The sequence below is a fragment of the Staurois parvus genome, unplaced genomic scaffold (assembly GCF_062004578.1).
Source record: "Staurois parvus isolate SC_StPar_1 unplaced genomic scaffold, SC_StPar_1.0 ptg000243l, whole genome shotgun sequence".
NCBI lineage: Eukaryota > Metazoa > Chordata > Amphibia > Anura > Ranidae > Staurois > Staurois parvus.
The window spans coordinates 4,046,695-4,065,215 of NW_028318039.1; the positions used below are offsets into that span (position 1 = coordinate 4,046,695).

Consider the following 18,521-nt stretch of genomic DNA (forward strand, 5'->3'; position numbering starts at 1 on the left):
ACATTATTTTGTCAGCGATTGGATCTGGGGCTGGAAGGACAGATGGGAGTCTAGGATTACACCTTGGACCCTGGCATGAGGGGAGGGACAGATGATTGTGTTATCGATCTTGATGATGAAGTCATTGGGGATGGCACGGGCTGGGGGGAATACTAGGAGCTCAGTTTTGGAAAGATTGAGTTTGAGGAAGTGGAGTGACATCTAAGCCGATATGTCACTTAGTAGGCTAGTGATGCGAGTGGAGACTGAAGGGGTGAGGTGAGGGGTAGACAGATAGATTTGCGTGTCATCAGCATAGAGATGGTAATTGAAGCCGTGGGAGTTTATCAATTGACCAAGGGAGGGGGTGTAGATGGAGAAGAGAAGGGATTCAAGGACAGAACCTTGAGGGACCCCTACAGAGAGAGGGAGTGAAGAGGAGGTGGCAGCGTTATAGGAAACATTGAAGGAGCGCTGCGATAGATAGGAGGAGAACCAGGAGAGAGCGGAGTCTCTAAGGCCAAGAGAGTGCAGTTTTTTGAGGAGGAGGGGATGGTCAACCGTATCAAAAGCCGCGGAGAGGTCGAGTATTAGAAGTATTGAATAGTGGCCATTGGTTTTAGCAGTTAGTAGGTCATTAGAGAGTTTTAGTAGGGCAGTTTCAGTGGAGTGTAGGGGGCGAAAGCCAGACTATAAAGGGTTTAGAAGGTTGTTGTTGGTGAGGTGGGAGCTCAGACGATTGTAGACTAAGAGTTCTAGGAGTTTAGAGGTGAATGGCAGAAGGGAGATGGGACTTAGGTTGTTCAGGTTGGTGGGGTCCAGGGAAGGTTTTTTAAGTATGGGAGTGATGCTTTAGAGGGGAGGGGAAGGCACCAGTAGAGAGGGAAAGATTGAAGATGTGAGTGAGGGAGCATAGGATGGAAGATGAGGGTGACCGAAGGAGTTGCGAAGGGACAGGGTCCAGGGGGCAGGTGGTGAGGCGGGCTTCTGAGAAAACCTTAGTGACCTCTTCAGTAGTAGCAGGGTCAAAAGAGGAAAGTTGAGGGAGGTTTAGTATGAGGAATGCTAAGTGGAGTGGATGTCTGTGCACTGGCGATGTCCCTACGAATTGCGTCAGTCTTGTTTTTGAAGTGGTTTGCAATCTCGTGGGCAGTGAATGACGTACTAGGTGGCGGTGGAGGCGGAGAAAGTAGGGAGTTAAAATTAGAGAAGAGCCGACGAGGACTGGAAGAGAAGGTATTAATGAGAGTGACAAAGTAGGCTTGTTTAGCAGCGTGGAGGGAGGAAGTGTATGTTAAGAAGGCAGATTTATATCGGGTGAACGCTTGGTGGGATTTGGTTTTACGCCATAATCGCTCCAGCGCACGACTGTGTCATTTGAGGTTTCTGGTGTTGTCAGTCTGCCAAGGTTGTAACGGTCGGGGCCTGATGCTTCGTGTTGTTAGGGGAGCAAGCGAGTCTAAAACGGATGAAAGCGAATTGTTGTAGACAGCAGTGGCCAGGTCAGGGCAGGGAAGGGGATTGATACTGTCATAGAGTTGGTCAGTTGCAGAGTGGAAGGGAGCAGGGTTCAAGTTTCGGAGATTTCTGCTGGTAATTGTTTGCTGTTTGTTGGGATAGGTGTTAGAGGATGAGGTGACTGTAAAGGTGATGAGATTGTGATCAGAGAGGGGAAAGGGGGTGTTTGTGAGGTTGTAGGGAGTGAGTGGAGGACTTTATACACTGTGCTAGTTCAAACGAAGAGGTTATGTGGAAGAGTTGGGATGTAGCCGGGTTATTGACGTTAATAGGGATATTGAAGTCTCCGAGAATGATAGTGACTAGCTCAGAGGAAAGAAAGTAGGGTAGCCAGGCGGCAAAGTCATCAAGCGGGACATGGGTCCAGGAGGCCGATAGATCACTGTAATCTACATCTTTGGCTGCCTCAGCAGCTAAAGGGGGTAAGGATTAGAGGTGGTATAACTGCGACTCAACTGCTGGGTTTACCCGCCTTTGACTTTACGTGTGATCAAGCCCTAAGGGCACCACTTCTGAATGCTCATTCACAAGGGCTCATTCACAAGTGCAGTAGGCACTGCTGCTCCTCTGAAAAGCAATCTGAGTGTGTTTGACAGGTGGTGAGGAGGCGATATGTTGCCTCCTCAAGACCTGATATAAACCCATGATTTCTGTGGAATGTATGCGATTGCCACACGGCAGTAGTATGGAAGTTAGAGGTTTAAATCAGGTGTGAGGAGGCAACGCTGACACTGTGCCCAGTGATCTTTGACTTCTCCCATGTTGTTCATGTAGATCTCCACCTCTTTAAGGTTTCCTACCCCTGCCCTAACCAAATATATCTTGCCTACACTCCAAATGCATACCACGTTCATACTGTAACTATATTTAAAATAAATCCATTTTTATTGTTTATTTAAAGTGAATGTGTGGCCAGGCTATGGACATTTGACTACTTTTTTATTCTCACCAAATAGTAAATGAGCTTTTAAGGAATCTATTTAAAAAACAAAATTTGGATAAATGCAATAAGTGTCCATCCTTCCCATGATTTCCTATGCTCATTAGATCCATACAGTGGCTGCAATGCAGTGTTTTTTCTGATTGAGGTATTGTAGAAAAAGAAAACAATTCCCCCTCAAAGTTAGCAACAGAAGTATTGAAATTGTTCTTTCAGACAGGACTTCCCTCTTCCAGCAGTGCCATGGCAGCCTTTCAGCCTTCCAATCTCTAATGTAAACAGGGAAGCAGCATTAGCGAAGCTGCTGAGAGAACAGTCTGAAGGACTTAAAGTGTTACTAAACCCAGGACCCTGCATTCACTATATCTGGTCTCCCACAGTACACAGAACATGGAAATGCAATTATTTTAGTAAATATAAACTGATAAATACCTTTTCTCATCAGCAGTTAGAGCAGTCTTGTGACTTCTATCAGTGTCCAGTCTAGCACTGGTTAATCTTATAGGAGGAGTTTTCATTCTCCTCTGACTGTCCTATAAGGCTGCATAACCCCTGATCCATTGTCTAGACTTCTGATTGGCGCTGTGCTGATCACATGCACCCCCCCCCCCAAAAAAAAAAAAATCTCTAGCAATACACAGCAACTGATCATGTGCAGACTTGCCACTGTTGCTCTATGGCAGATGGATTGGCGACAGCAAAAGAAGGGGAGGATAAGAGAAGACAGGATCAAACATCCTTTTTACACAATGCAGAGGATTAACCCCTTAGGTTCTACAGTGAGTATAACAAGCATGCTTTATTGCGTATACAGACTGATTTTACTGTTGTGGGTTTCAGTAACACTTTAAGTGCTTTGGCTATGAACTTTGGGGCTATTTTGCTCAATAGTGCCTGCTGTTACAGCTGTCAGTGAAGGCTTGATTTAAAACTCATTTACTGCCTAAGAATATGTAAATATCTTAATGTCCATAGCCTGACAACAGGTTGACTTTATCTCTAGCTTGGAGTTTTGAATGTAATTATTGACTGTGCAATTGTAATTTTGGTTACAGAAGTCAAGATCTGGATAATCTCATTGACGTATCAAGCTCTAGAGTTGTGAAGAGCAAAGGGTAAGCTATGGCTAGAAATGATGGCACTTGCCAAAAGTGTTACTTAACATGTCCCAAACTCGGTGTGACTAGCCCCTACTGAGCTCCAGATATTGGTGTGATTTTTGTGGTGTCAAAAAGTTTTCTTTTGTAGTTGGACACTGGCTATACACATCCTAGCCAAGGTCTAATATAGTAGGCTAACCTCCAACTTTTGATGATAACATTATATACAGTAAAACACATTCAAGTTTTAATGTCAGTGTAGAGCATCTCTGGCTATGAATGTGAAAAATCATTGATTTTGCAATTATTTTTGGTCACAGAAGTCAAGATCTGGATAATCTCATTGAAGTTTCAAACCCTAAAGTTGTAAGCAGAAAGGGGTAAGCTACTGCTGTAAAATAATGCAACCTTTCAGGAGTGTTACATATGTCATTCCAACATATTTTCGTAATTATTCCATGTCATTATAATGCAGGCTGGTATAGTTTAGAATAAAATGCCTTCAGCTGAACTCTTCACAAAAAAAAAATAATTAAATTATTTATTTTTAAGAACATTGTAAGTGTTAACCACTTGCCGCCCAGCCACTGTAGAAACACGGCGGCAGGGCGGCACGGCTGGGCAAAAGCACATTTTAAAACGTGCTTTTGCAAAACAGGAAGGGGGCACGCACGAGGCGCGCCGCCCTACCTGCACTGCCGATCCCGGCCGCGGGTGTCAGTCGCAGGGTCACGGCCGGTCATTACCGGCTGTGTCCCGCCGATTAGCGGCAATCACTGACAGAGAGCACGACTGCAGTAGCTCTGCTTTCTGTCAGTTCCCTGACAGCTCCTGACATGCTGATCGGGAGAGAAGAGTTTATCTCTCCCGATCAGCGTGTCCCCGTGCAGTGCACACCCCCGCCCCATAGTAAAACTCTCCCCTCACACAGCTAACCCTTTCAGTGAATAAAAAAGTTAACCCCTTCCTCCCCAATTCCATTAGTACAGTGTCAGTGTTTTTTTTTTGCACTGATCACTGTATTGGTGTCACTGGGGATGTCAGTGACCCTAAGTCAGTTCCCCCCCAGTGTCAGAATGTCCGCCGCAGTCCTGCCATAAGTCACTGATCGCCGCCATAAGTCGCTGATCGCCACCATTATTAGTATAAAAAAAATTAAAAATCCGAGTATCTTTCCCGCCTTTTGTAAACGTTATAACTTTCACGTAAACCAATTAATTTACACGTATTGGGGTTTTTTTTAGCAAAGACATGTCGCAGAATGCATTTTGGCTGAAATTTATGACGAAATTTGATTTTTAATTTTTTTTTACTCTACATGTTTTATAGTAAAAAGTCCAAAATATTGTTTTTTTTTCTCAATATTGTCAGCCTTTATTTATAGCGCAAAAAATAAAAAATGCACAGGCGATCAAATACCACCGAAAGAAAGCTCTATTTGTGTGAAAAAAAAGGACATAAATTTCATTTATGTACCATATTGCATGACCGCGCAATTGTTCGTTAAACTAGCGCAGCGCTGTATAGCAAAAAAATGGCGTAAATTGCAGTATCTATACCATAGTTTGTAGACGCTATAACTTTCACACAAAGCAATCAATATACACTTATTGGAATTTTTTTTACCAAAAACATGGAGCAGAATACATTTTGGCCTAAATTTATAACCAACTTTGAGTTTACTATATATTTTTTATAGCTGAAAGTAAAAAATATCGTTTTTCTTCAAAATTTTTGGTCTTTTTTTGTTTATAGTGTGAAAAATAAAAAGCACACAGGGGATCAAATACCACCAAAAGAAAGCTCTATTTGTGTGAAAAAAAGGACGTAAATTTCATTTAGGTGCAGCATTGAATGACCGCGCAATTATCAGTTGCATTAGTGCAGCACCAAGTAGCAAAAAGAAGCCTGGTCATTAAGGGGGGTAAATCCTCAGGAGGGCAAGTGGTTAAATATTGTTCTTTGATAACACGAAGAAAAATATTTCACCACTAATTTCACCAGTAATTTAGGCTATTTTTGTGGTCCATCAGTGCCATATATATAAAAAGTTTATTTTTATTGTGAAGATTGACCGGTAAAATTTTATATATAGTATGTGTGGCATTTTTTAAATAAAATTTAAAACAGGGATTTTCTAGATTTCTGGAGTATAAACAAACATTATCTCTGCTGAGGTATATGGCATGTCTATATTGCTGCTCTCTACTTCAAAATGTATACTTTTGTTTATGCCATATAGTACAACTCTCCTTGTGGATAAAGAGCTGTCTTCACAGTACACATGGGGTTTTGTGAAGCAGCGATCCAGCCATGACATACACCTCAAAAGCAAAAAAAATAAAATAATACAGTATTGTGCCATAGTGACTTTTAACATACTAGCATGCACCAATTAAAACAAATAGATATTTTGCATTTTTTAAAATATAAATTATGTAGGCAGTGCAATTCTGTACTTTTAATACCAATTTGGGAATAATGTTGAAACTAATACAGTACAGTTTTAAGTATTCACCAAATAAATATGCAGCTTTGATATGGAAAGAGTTATTTGCGCTTGATTAATGCTTTTAGTATTTATTTTCTGTTCTATTTCTGTTAGATACTTATATTTGTGAAATCAGTTGTGTTTAGCTGACTTTTATTTGCTCATAAGTAGAGAGGGGTAATAAGAGGTGTGACACAATAATACACTTTCTACTTAGCATTTAGTTGGGTGCCTGGAACAAAGGGGAATAATCAATACTTGATTACCACATATGAAAACACTACACAGGCTCCAAAAAGTCCACACCTGGCATCAGGAGGATAATTGTGTGCTTTTTATTCAACTAAACAAGAATCATTTTTTTATATAAGGTCCTTGAATGATCTGTGTTTTAATAAAATTATTTGAAGAGAAGGTTAAAGTGTTACTACACCCATGACCCTGCATTCACTATATCCGGTCTCCCACAGAACATGGAAATGCAATTATTTTAGTAAATATAAACTGCTAAATACCTTTTGTCTTCAGCAGTATGTAGCAGTTTAGTGATTTCTATCAGTGTTCAGCTAAGCATTGGTTAAAGCTTGTAGGAGGAGTTTTCATTCTGCTCTGACTGTCCTATGAGGCTGCATGACCCATGACCCCTGTCTGGACAGTGCTGATTAGCCCTGCTCTGATCACATGTACCCTCCCAAAGAAAAAAAAACCTCTCTAGCAATATGCACCAAACTGAGCATGTGCAGAGTGTGTCCTAGGGCTCTGCACTATCAGCAGATGGATTGGGGACAGTAGAAGAAATGGAGGATCAGAGAAGACAGGATCAAACAGCCTTTTTACATAATGTGGAGGATTAACCCCTTAGAATCCACAGTGAATATGACAAGCATATTTTACTGCATATACAGACTGATATTACTGTTGTGGGTTTAGTATCACTTTAATGCATTATTTAATGTGAGCCAATGACAAATGAAATGTGCTTAGTGTGCCTACTCTTAGTTGCTGAAAGTGGATTTCTGACTTGATGTTATGTATTTCATATAGCATACAGGTATAAAGAGAGGTTATTCAGCATTTATTGAAAAGTTGAAGTATGTAAAATAAATGATGGAAACCAATGGCTTATGAACCTCCGATATCTCTCAGCTGTCACTGATGCTACTTGTTAATAAATAGTTGTCTGAATATGTACAACATTGGACAGTTCCTGTAAGCTATGAATCAAACAAAGTTTCTCCAAATTATATAATTTTATTTACATGATTAACATCAATTTCAACACAGGACCACTGAATGCTGCTTTTATATGTAGTGTTGTCCACTGTTACAGTGTTAAGTGAATGTGGCTCAAACGTTCTTGTGGTTAGCAGTCTTGTTGATGCCACAAATAAAACCAAGCTGCTTATGGATTATATGTGCCCATGTTACTTTACATAAATGTTAAATTTGTGTTTTTATTTATTGACAGAACTCAAAATGTGGATAATCTGATTGATATCAAATCCACTGTAGATAAAGGAGTGAAAAGGTACATGAAATAATATTGTTAAGCATTATTACAGAAAGAGGAGTTATTGCTTAACTTTACTCACGTACCAACATGAATTCATTGTTTTTGTTGAGCTTGCCATGCAAATTCCATTTAATCAATAGAGAAGATGGGACTTCCAGGGTGCATAGACATGAATACCACACATTAAAAGTTATATAATTTTTATTTCGTATTTTGGTAAAACACAAGAAAGGAAAAAATACAAAAACATAAAAACAATTTCAATTCTAAGAATACCAACTGAGATTCAAACTTGGTTAGGTAAATGTAGTATACTCCCTACATGTTTCGCCCTCACGGCTTCTTCAGGGGAGATTTTGTGAGGAAATTTCTACCGCCAAGGCAGTCCTGGATGTGAAAGCTCACAGAGCTAGAAGAAAATGACCTAAATATCTTAATTGGCCTACACGTCCAAATCAAATTCCATTGCATATTCAGGGTTCTGTTAGAAGATTTTACTTAAAGGATAACTAAAGGCAATATTTTTTTTTTTAAGTTTTGGACAGAGTGGAGAGGGATTAGAATGCTTGTCAGGTTATATTGCTGTCTGTGCCCCTGGTTAGGGAGATGCATCCTCTCTATTTGTCCAGTGTACCATTATCATTGAAAGTGAAAATAAAAGAAAATCCCACATTTTGGGTTGTCCCCAGGAAAGCAATAGAGCAGAAATCTTCTAATGGGGACACTAGTTCTGGTGGCCTGGGGGGTCCCCAGTAATTCCCCCAATTTGATTTGATTTCCTCTCACTTCCTATTTGGCTTTGGGACAGGAAGTGAAAGGAAATCTAAGAAATGGGACACAGATGACAAAAAAAAATCTGATGGGGTTAGAACCCTCCCATAGTGCCCAGTCACACCTGTGAGATTTCAGGTGTGATTTGAGAATTGAAATTGCACCTGAAATCACATTTAATGAATGTGAATATCAGTGTCTTAACATGTGCAATTTGCTGCAGCATGATTTCTAAAGTAGTTCTTGCATTACTTTTTCTGCAGTTTTGTTGCGATTTCACATACATAGAATATAATGGAAATCACACTGCAAATTGCAAGAAATTGTTGAAAATCTTCACAAGTAGCAATAAAGACTTTAGAAATTGCACCTGAAATCGTGCTGAAATTGCACACAAATCACACGATTTTAAATTTCAGCAGTGTGACCGGTGACTTAATCTATCCAAAATGTGAAACAAACTTTTGCCTATAGTTCTAGTTTAAATAAATTTTTACAATATGATCATGTAAATTACTTTTTGCCTAATCTGCAATTCTTTAACCTTTTATGATCAGAGATCATTGATGCTTAAATGCCCTGTCCAAATTAAGCAACATTGATGTGTGTTGGTTAGCTTGACAATAACTCTGACCTAAATAATTTTTATATTTTTGAAGGGCATATTAAGCCCTACCCTGTTTTTTATCTTATATTTTTTTTTGTTAATGGATTTTATAATATTATTATTTTTTCTGTTATTATGTTGTAATGGATTTAGAAATTGCATGGTACTGCAGTTTTCATCCGCAGGTTGAAAGGTTTTTTTTCCCCAGCAAAGTCTTCAGCCTACATGTGATCACAATGTCATACTGATGACTGCAGTAAACTATAATTGTTATTAGTTGCTAAAGGAAACTGCACTTTCCAAACAACTGGTGCTTTTTGCATAAGTAGGTAGTCTGAACATGTTGTGCACCATTGATATCTCTTCCGTGTCATCCATGCAATGAAAATAATCCTTAATAAAGCTGTGCTGCCTGTCTGTATAGATAATAACTGATATAAATGTGCAAATCTATCTCAGTAACGACTAACAATCGGTAATTATATTTCTGCCCATTTTTTCTGCAATTACATATCCAGGTGATTTGTAGACGTTTCCTATGTCAACTTGACTGATGTGTAATTGTGGCCCTTGCATAACACCGTGTTCTGTTCTGTGGCAATATAATAAGATCATGCCTAAAAACATATCTAGGCTATAAATATGTATGTATGTATGTATGATTCCGAGCCACATGTGCTTCATAGCTATCTTTGATGTTGCCTGTGGCAAGCTGTCAGTGGGTGCACAGTACTTGTCTGTCATTTCATTCACAAGTTTCATTAAACACTGAATGCTGCTTTCAGAGTAGAGTAGTTCTCTGCCAGTTGCTATCTAATTTGGCTCACATATTGATAATATGTGTGGTTAATAACCTTGCCACTGTTAACATGTGTCCTTTTAAAATGCAGATAAAACAAGTAAATGTATAAATAATGTAGTGAGAAAATTTATGAATTTACGTGCAAGCATTAGAAATCTAATTGACTGCCTTGGGATGTTGCATTTAAAGGGAAACTAATAAGAATTTGGGTACTTTTGGTGTAATTAACTTTTTAGGTTAATCATTTTAAAATTATATTTATTTTACAAATAAACATTTTAAGTAGACCCTAATCAGTGGCTAAATGGGCAGCACAGTGGCTAAATGGTTAGCACTTCTGCCTGGCAGTACTAGGGTTGTTGGTTCAAATCCTAGCCACAGCACCACCTGCTTGGAGTTTGCATGTTCTCCCTGTGCCTGCGTGGGTTTCATCCAGGGACTCCTTTTTACTCCCACACTCCAAAGACATGCTGGTAGGTTAATTGGCTCCTGTCTAAATTGTCCCTAGTATGTGTATGTATGAGTGTAAATTAGGGATCTTAGATTATATGCCCCTTGAGGGTTAAGGACTGATGTGAATGTACAATATATATGTGTAAAGCTCTATGTAAATTGATGGCGCTATATAAGTACCTGAAATAAATAAATCTAACTACTAATATCTCATACATTTTTACATGTTTATGTAATTTCAAAAGTTGCTTATAATCTATTTAAATCTGCAACTTTTGTTAAAAGCATATCCAGAGTGATCTTGCCGCTCAACTCCTTGTTCAGGCACTTCCTGATAACCTCCCTGGTTGAATCTACAAGCGGCCATGCTGACACACATTGAGCAGGCATTGCTCATTATTGTCACTATCAGTAAACTGGTCCAGAGCAATGATGTTCAGCCGATGTTGGAGCCTGTACTTTACAAGTACAAAGGAAATGGCTGAGGGAATCAGCAACACTGAGATGCAAAAAAGCTTGAAAAGGTGAAAAAGATATTTTATTTTTTTATTTCAGGTACTTCTTTATTGCCGTCAATTTATGCAGTGCTTTATATATATATATTGTACATTCACATCAGTCCCTAACCCTCAAGGGGCATACAATCTAAGGTCCCTAACTCACATTCATACATACAAATACTAGGGCCAATTTAGACAGGATCCAATTAACCTACCAGCATGTCTTTGGAGTGTGGGAAGAAACTGGAGTACAAAGAGGAAACCAATGCAGGCACAGGGAGAATGTGCAAACTCCAAGCAGGTGGTGCTGTGGTTGGAATATAAACCAACAACCCTTGTACTGCCAGGTGGAAGTGCTAACCATATAGCCACTGTGCTGCCCATTTTCTGAATAAAAAAACCCAGAAATTGCTTATGATGGACAGTACTTTAGGAAACTAAATGTAATCTACTTAGTGTTTAGATCTACTTTAAAACTATATGCACCAATGGCACAGGATTCACAAAGCCTTGTGGATTTTTAAAGAGAACACAATAGAAGCCCATGAAGAAAAAGTATCAACACAACACCAAAAAAACCTCATTGATTCCCCCAGGGGACCAAGTACATGTAGGACCTGGTCCTATTTCAATCCATCCCATGGTTGCTGAGCTTGTTCCAAGCTGCTGTCCACCAACATTGCTCACAGGGAAAGGAATAAATAAATAAGGTATGATTGACAGCTCTGATTTCTGGCAGCAGGAGCATGCTGGAGAGGGGCACCATCATTTAGCATAGCAGAAGTAGGGATCAGCTTGTATCACAATGCATTGCAAGGGTCGTGTGATCCATCTGCCAGTAGATGTGGTTGAAGGAACCCTGTGATCTTGCTGACTGGCTACTAATAAACACCGAGGCACCTCTGAGCAACACCAAAGACTTCTAAAGCAGTGGTTGCAGCTGGGTTTTTCAGCAGACTGTGAGAATAAAGAAATGGAGTGGAGATGGTGCCTCTAAAGATACACACTGGGGGAGATTTACTAAATCTGGTGCACACACAATCTCCAGCAAGTGTCTCCTAGATCTGCTGCAAACCCAGCTGCCACCACGGCTACAATGTGTGGAATAGCCTACAAATTCCTGTCTCCCCTATTCCTCAGCAGATCCTCTTTAAGGGATCTGTGTATGTGAATGCTAATTTCACAGAGTGGGTTGTGTTTTCAGTGTGTTCTCTCCCTCCAGATGGTTTCTTGTGGGGTTTTGGGCTGTGGCAAGATGAACAGGTCCTGTCGGGTGATGGTGGGGGGAGGGGAGGTTAAGTTAGATTGCCCCACAGTTAGCAATCTGATTATCCATTTTATTAATGCATTTAAAAAAAGGGAGATTCTTGCAAAAGGGACAGTGGCTATAGGCTGGCTGTAACTGCCCCATAGGAATGCACGTGCATTGGATTTCAGCCGGACTTGGAGCTGACAACCGACACAAACAGAAAAAAAAAATGCTGAGCTAAGTTCTACATGTCCTTGGCCCCCTGGGGGATTCAATAAAGTTTATTACATAGGGTTTGATATACTAAAACTGGAGAGTGCAAAATTTACTGCAGCTCTGCATAGAAACCAATCAGCTTCAGGTTTTATTATCAAAGCTTAATTGAACAAGCTGCATTTATAAATCCTGTATAATAATAATTTAGAAGCTGATTGGCTACCATGCACAGCTGTAACAGATTCTGAATGCTCCAGTTTTAGTAAATCTCCCCCAGAGTGTGGATACTTCTATTTTTGTCTAAATAAACTCTTTATGGCCCCATCTGAAAAAAAGGCATAGTGGGGGGGGGGGGGGGATGGGGACTGCGTATCACTTATCTGGCTCATTCAGTTCTGTGCATAAACATGAGTTTGCACGACTGAGCTCTGTAAAAAAAATTTTTTTCCACAGAACAGCTTTGAATATATAGGTTTACATGTGAAAAAGCCTGTTGGCTTGAAATAAATATAAAATAACCAAATATATTATATTCACCTGATTTAAAAATATAAATTCTATTTATTTGTTACCTTCATTTCAGTCCTGATCATATAACAGACAACATACTGTGTGTGTATCTATCTATGTATCTATCTATGTATCTATCTATGTATCTATCTATATATATATATATATATATATATATACATATATATATATACACACGCCCACACACACACACACACAAATGTGATGCATTCCTTTGATAAAATAGCATTTTTTATTGAATAAGGCCTTTAGTAACAATATTCTGTGTTGCATCACGTGAATGTTACATTGTATTTTGATTTTTTAGCAGAGCTCAAAATATGGACAACCTTATAGACATCAAACCCACTGCAAACAAGGGAGTGAAAAGGTATACTAAATGATGAAAATCTTTAACCTATAGTATAGAAAAGTTTTTTTTTTTTCTAGCACAGAAATCATGCATATATTTATACAGAACTATATTATACAATAAAACAAACGTGTTATGCATTATTATTACTATTCAGTAAAATGTACTCCTAATGCATAATAAAACAAAGTCTCAAGGCTTATATGTTCAGTGCTACAATATTTTAGGATCCTAAGTGCAAAGGCCAAGAGCATTTTGTGGATCTTGGAACAATGTGCACAAATTACTGGAATGACAACAATAAAAAGGCACTTATGTTCCAAGAGAGGAACAATGGGAAAAAAATAACAGTCATTCTTGAATCAGGGTTATTGTGCCACTGTCCAAAAAAATTGTATGGCTCAGTTGGGTTGGTTTTCTGAAAGACAATAGTCTGTTCACTTTGCAAAGTGAATGTTAATTTTTAAGGTAAAGTTACCTTAGCTTAGTTAATAAGCTGAAGTTCTCCTGATGTCCATCATCCAATCATGTGCAAGCAAAAATAAATGTTTTTAAAATTTTCTTATAATGTGATTGGGTATTCGTTTCAAAGTGAACTTTCACCACATTCACCAAGCTAAGTGAAAATCCCCTTACAAAGTGAATATGTTCTACTCTTTGTTTAATACTGTAATTATGAAAAATGTACTGAAGATCTTTTTGCAAATTAGTTCTTTTAAACAAATTAGGAACTGATTGTTCTTTAATAATTTGTCCAGTCCTAGCTAGAACATACAGTATCACCAGACAAAGGTGACTACATTTTACTGTTCTTTTTTTTTGGATGTTGTAGGTTGCATAGACTAGTTTTAGTAAATATCTGAGAGCTGAATCACCTTATGGTTGTGGTGAGGTGTTTGCGCTGTGGTATCCAGAACTGCATGCTTTTTGGGGCCATTACCAGGGGGTTAAAATCTTCCTGCTGGATTTTAATTTATTTTATACTATGCAAATGTAACTGGAGGGTTAAGAGGGTCACCCCCAACTCTGAGAGCCAGAGCAGGGTTATTGGAGCTGAAGAACCCAGGGGATGTAAAAAGCCACCTAGTGGTTCAGCTCTCCAGTGTGTAACTACTAGTGAAATATCCCTTTTGTTTTTTGCAAACCTTTGTGTTCCCCAGAATACTATGTTTCTCTAGTTTAGCCACAAATTCACTTCTCATTTTTATGTTCATGGTTATACTGTATGCTCAGCAGTTTTGCAGATATACTAAATAATCAAATTACAAAGGGATGCATACAGCCTAATGCCACATATCACTGCAAAAAATTAATGGGCTACATTTAGCTTGCTTAAAACTGCATTCCAGAGAAATAATGAAATACATATATGGAACACACACACGTGCACAATATACACTAGTCATTAGACGTGATAGCTGCATTAATTTTTCTTTTTAGGCCTTTTCCCCTCTGTTTTCAGCTGGTGATCTGGCCAGTAATACACTTTCTGTCCTAGGGTGCCTACACTCTGGATGGAGGAGCAACATAGAAATAGAATATTATTATATTATTATTATACAGTATTTATAAAGCGCCAATAGTTCGCTCAGCGCTGTACATTACAAAGGGGGACAGAACATGTGACAGAACAATACCAATACAATGCAAAACATGAGGGGATCGAGGGCCCTGCTCTTTCGAGCTTACAATCTAGGAGGGAGGGAGTGGTGGCACAGGAGGAGATAGCTGTGGGGGATGGAGTGGTAGGAAGAGTGGAGGAGGTCGGCAAGTTAGCAGGGGGTGGGGTAGGCTTCCCTGAAGAGATGGGTTTTCAGGGTGCGCCTAAAGGAGAGGAGAGTAGGTGATAATCTGATGGGTTGGGGCAGGGAGTTCCAGAGGATGGGTGACACCCTGGAGAAGTCCTGGAGGCGGGCATATGGGAATATAGAAAACAAAGCTTAAAAAAAGAAAACAAATTCAGTCATCAGATCTAAGAATTGTCAAAATGCAATATGATAGATGTTTACTTCTGTAAGTGTAAATTGTTATTACCAGATCTGAAAAAGAAGTATCAATATTAAAACAATTGCAACAATTAATTATGCTTTTTCTCGCTCTCTTTGCCTTTTTAATTACAGCAATAATTTTTTTTCTCTCTCTCTCTTTTATTTACCTCAATTAATTCTTCTTTTTTAACACTCACTCTGTCTCTTTTTAAGTGACCAACTGGATAACCTTATTGAAATATCAGACACTGCAAAGAATACTCGTAAAAGGTGGAACAATATATATAATTTTATTTCATATCTAATAAGTATTACAATGAGATTCAGATAGAGATATATGGCAATAGAAAATAATTTTGTGCTTGTAAATGAACGTAGGAGAATGTATTGATCCATGGTAAAAAAGAAGTATGGTAAAAGAAGTATAAAGAGGTACGGTAAAACATTTCAGCAGAATCTTCAGAAAGAGAAAACATTCTTACAGTAAATGTCATAAATCTGATCAATGTATACTGAAAAAAACTTGAAACAATATATAATCACAGGTTACCTTAATGAAAACCTCATGCCAATTGAATCAGTACATTCAGAAGTATAAATGTCTAAATACGAGTGCAAATCATGGCATTTCATGTAATAGTTGAGCTTTGGACCCAACCTTTCTACCTCCAAGTCCACATATTGGTCATTTATTGTGATGGATGGCAAAATGGATCAATAGAGAGAGAGAGTATGAAGTGAAACAGCTTTTGCTGTGTTCTCTCTTTTTATTTGGGGAAGCCCTTTATTTTATAGTGGAATAAAGTGGAGCTTGTCTCGCTCCAAAAGCTCCAAATCATCACTGACTTCTGGGTCCAAAAACTAGGCTACTGGGTACACAGTATGCACAATATACCACTGAAGCCCTTCAAATAGCAAATATTTTATACCACATTAAATATGTACCTATACATTTGGTTATTCTTTGAAAGATAATTTGATTAAAGTTTTAATAATCTGATACTTTTTGTTATTTCCACCATTTAATACATTCCTCTCTCAGTATTTGCAGTATAGTTTTGTATCCGTTAAACACCAATTCATATTCTATCTCATAGAAGTATAAATATATATATATTCTAGGGAAGATCAACTCAGTGACTTCATTGACATAAAAAAACCTGAAGCAAAGGCCAGGTAAATATCTTGCTTAAAATGTTAATAATCACAACTACTTCTACTACTGTTACTATTACTTTTTATTCAACTATTGCTACTTTAATTTTACTACAACTACTATAATACTACAATGTTAATAAAGAGATTTTTGCTTGGAAAACATTTAGCTGAAGTAGGAGAGGAAAGGAGGAAGGAAACCTCTTTTCCACGGAAACAGCCAAATTTAGCAATGTCACATTTCTTTATAAAACAGTGTTGGCTTCAAATAATTATAGCTGAAATCTATGGCAATGACTGCATGTAGACAGTTGAAACACTTTTATGCATTAATGAGACCTTAATTATGTTTTAGGGAGGAAAAGGTAGGGTAAAGCCTTTGGAATCTAAAGAGTACCAAACTGCATTAAAGTAGAACTAAAGGCAACACTTTTTTCGATTTTGAAAAGAGTAAGGGAATATTATAACCCCTGTCAAGTTTTTTCCCCTATGTGTTTCCCATAGGGGAAATGTCCCTTCACTTCCTGTACCATAGCCAAAACAGAAAGTGACAGAAAATCCCACCAAAGTGAACTAGTGTCACATACTTGTTCGAGGCAGAGCTGACGTGAGGGCTTTCCCTTACATCTCCTATCCTGTTTCTCCTGAGGTTGATGACAGGATATAACAGGGCACAGAGTGGCACAGGTGCCTTGTAGGAGATCATGGCTGGAAGATACTTGTAGCAGTTGCAGAACACAGGTCACAAGCCAGAATCATCAACAAGGTATCAGGAACAAACAGAGTAAAAAGGCCTGGTACAGGAGCAAGCACAGGATCAGGTCACAGACAGTAGAAGCTGACAACCACTCAGCAATCCTCTAGTGCAACTTTAAATAGGCAAGTGGCAATTTGGGTAACCATGACAAATAGGGGAGTAGAACTCCCTAATGGAGCAACGACAGAAACAAAAAACTGACCCATATTCTAAACCCTCTCCACTCTTTACAAAACTAAAAAAAAGATTTGTCTTTAGTTTATATACTTGAAATGTTGATCTTTATAGAGTTGGTAGATCAAAAAATATTACGAACATATCATTATATCATGATTGAGTTTGAAATATATATAAGGAACATACATCTCTTTGATGTTAGACTACATCTTCCCATATCATTATCCTATCTGTATTTCACCTGATGTACTCTTTCTACTCTATCATATGTGAAAATGTATTATGAAATTATTGGTTTGGATGCCACTGACCTTTGGATATTGGATCTGAGTTACATTTTGAGCTTGGAAGAATTGGTGATTTTGTTCCAATCTCCGCTCATCAAAGATCTTTGTTATATGTCTTCCCACAGCCCAGATTAAAGAAATTATACCCTGGCACATCCCATTTTAGTTTTAGATGTTATGAATATCTGTCACACTTGAGTTTAATATTTTGAAGAAGCGATTGTTACCGTAAAACGTGTCAATGTATAAAAACAAGTGAACAATTTATTCTTTTTATTGATGAACTGTACACTTATGTGCTTTTGACATATGTCCAATAAAAGTTGTTAGGATTACTTTTTATGCTATTATGTCTGTAGAGTTGGCCATATATATAATATAAATACCAGTGGGTCACCCTAGAATACCCCTTTTCTGACATAAAAATATTTTGCTAGGTGTGCCCTTATCAGCGACTCAGAAAGATTACAGACAGAGACATACAAGAAACTTGTACTTTTAGATGGAGGTCAGCTATGGCAGCTCATCTGCTTCTCTTAGTGTAGACAGCCTTTAAATGGCTCTGATAATTAGTTTTATTCTGGCACTACTGTAAGTCAATTTTGGCTTCTTGGCAGTGCATGTGTTACAGCATGGTATACATTTTAACCTGCCCAGAAATGTAACCTACTACACCAACTTTCCCTCCCATCTACTTGCCAGTCAACCACCTTCACCAGCCCCTACAGGGTGAAGCCTAGAGACATTGGGGTAGATTTACTAAAACTGGTGCACGCAGAGTCTGGTGCAGCTGTATATGGTAGCCAATCAACTTCTAATATCAGATTGTTCAATTAAGCTTTGGCAATAAAACCTGGAAGCTGACTGGTTTCTATGCAGAGTTGCACCAGATTTTGCATTCTTCAGCTTTAGTAAATCAACTCCAATAGTATTATTAGAAAGCATATATGTATTTTTGCTGATGCTAACCATGCATATGCTTCTCGTACAATTTCACCCTATTCATAAAATCTGTACTGAGAATGGGTGATTGAGATTGCTTATGCTCTCCTTCTAAAAATGCTAGCTGTCAGATTTTCGTACTTCCTGAGGCACTGAACAAGTATACAGATTGGCAGCGCTAAGGTCAGTAAGG

At 38.4% G+C, this 18,521-nt stretch overlaps 1 protein-coding gene across 38 annotated transcripts in view; it reads left to right on the forward strand.

Moving 5' to 3' along the window:
- Positions 1 to 18,521, forward strand: part of SCEL (sciellin) — a 125,253-nt gene that overhangs the window by 82,102 nt on the left and 24,630 nt on the right. For 18 of the 38 annotated variants that reach the window (XM_089680413.1, XM_089680418.1, XM_089680424.1 and 15 more), the window contains 6 exons: positions 3,493 to 3,552; positions 3,858 to 3,917; positions 7,497 to 7,556; positions 12,978 to 13,040; positions 15,224 to 15,280; positions 16,133 to 16,186. In XM_089680413.1, coding sequence (XP_089536539.1) covers positions 3,493 to 3,552; positions 3,858 to 3,917; positions 7,497 to 7,556; positions 12,978 to 13,040; positions 15,224 to 15,280; positions 16,133 to 16,186 — 354 coding nt within the window. The remainder of the gene's footprint in view (positions 1 to 3,492; positions 3,553 to 3,857; positions 3,918 to 7,496; positions 7,557 to 12,977; positions 13,041 to 15,223; positions 15,281 to 16,132; positions 16,187 to 18,521) is intronic. The other 20 variants (XM_089680422.1, XM_089680437.1, XM_089680432.1 and 17 more) reach the window with 9 other exon arrangements.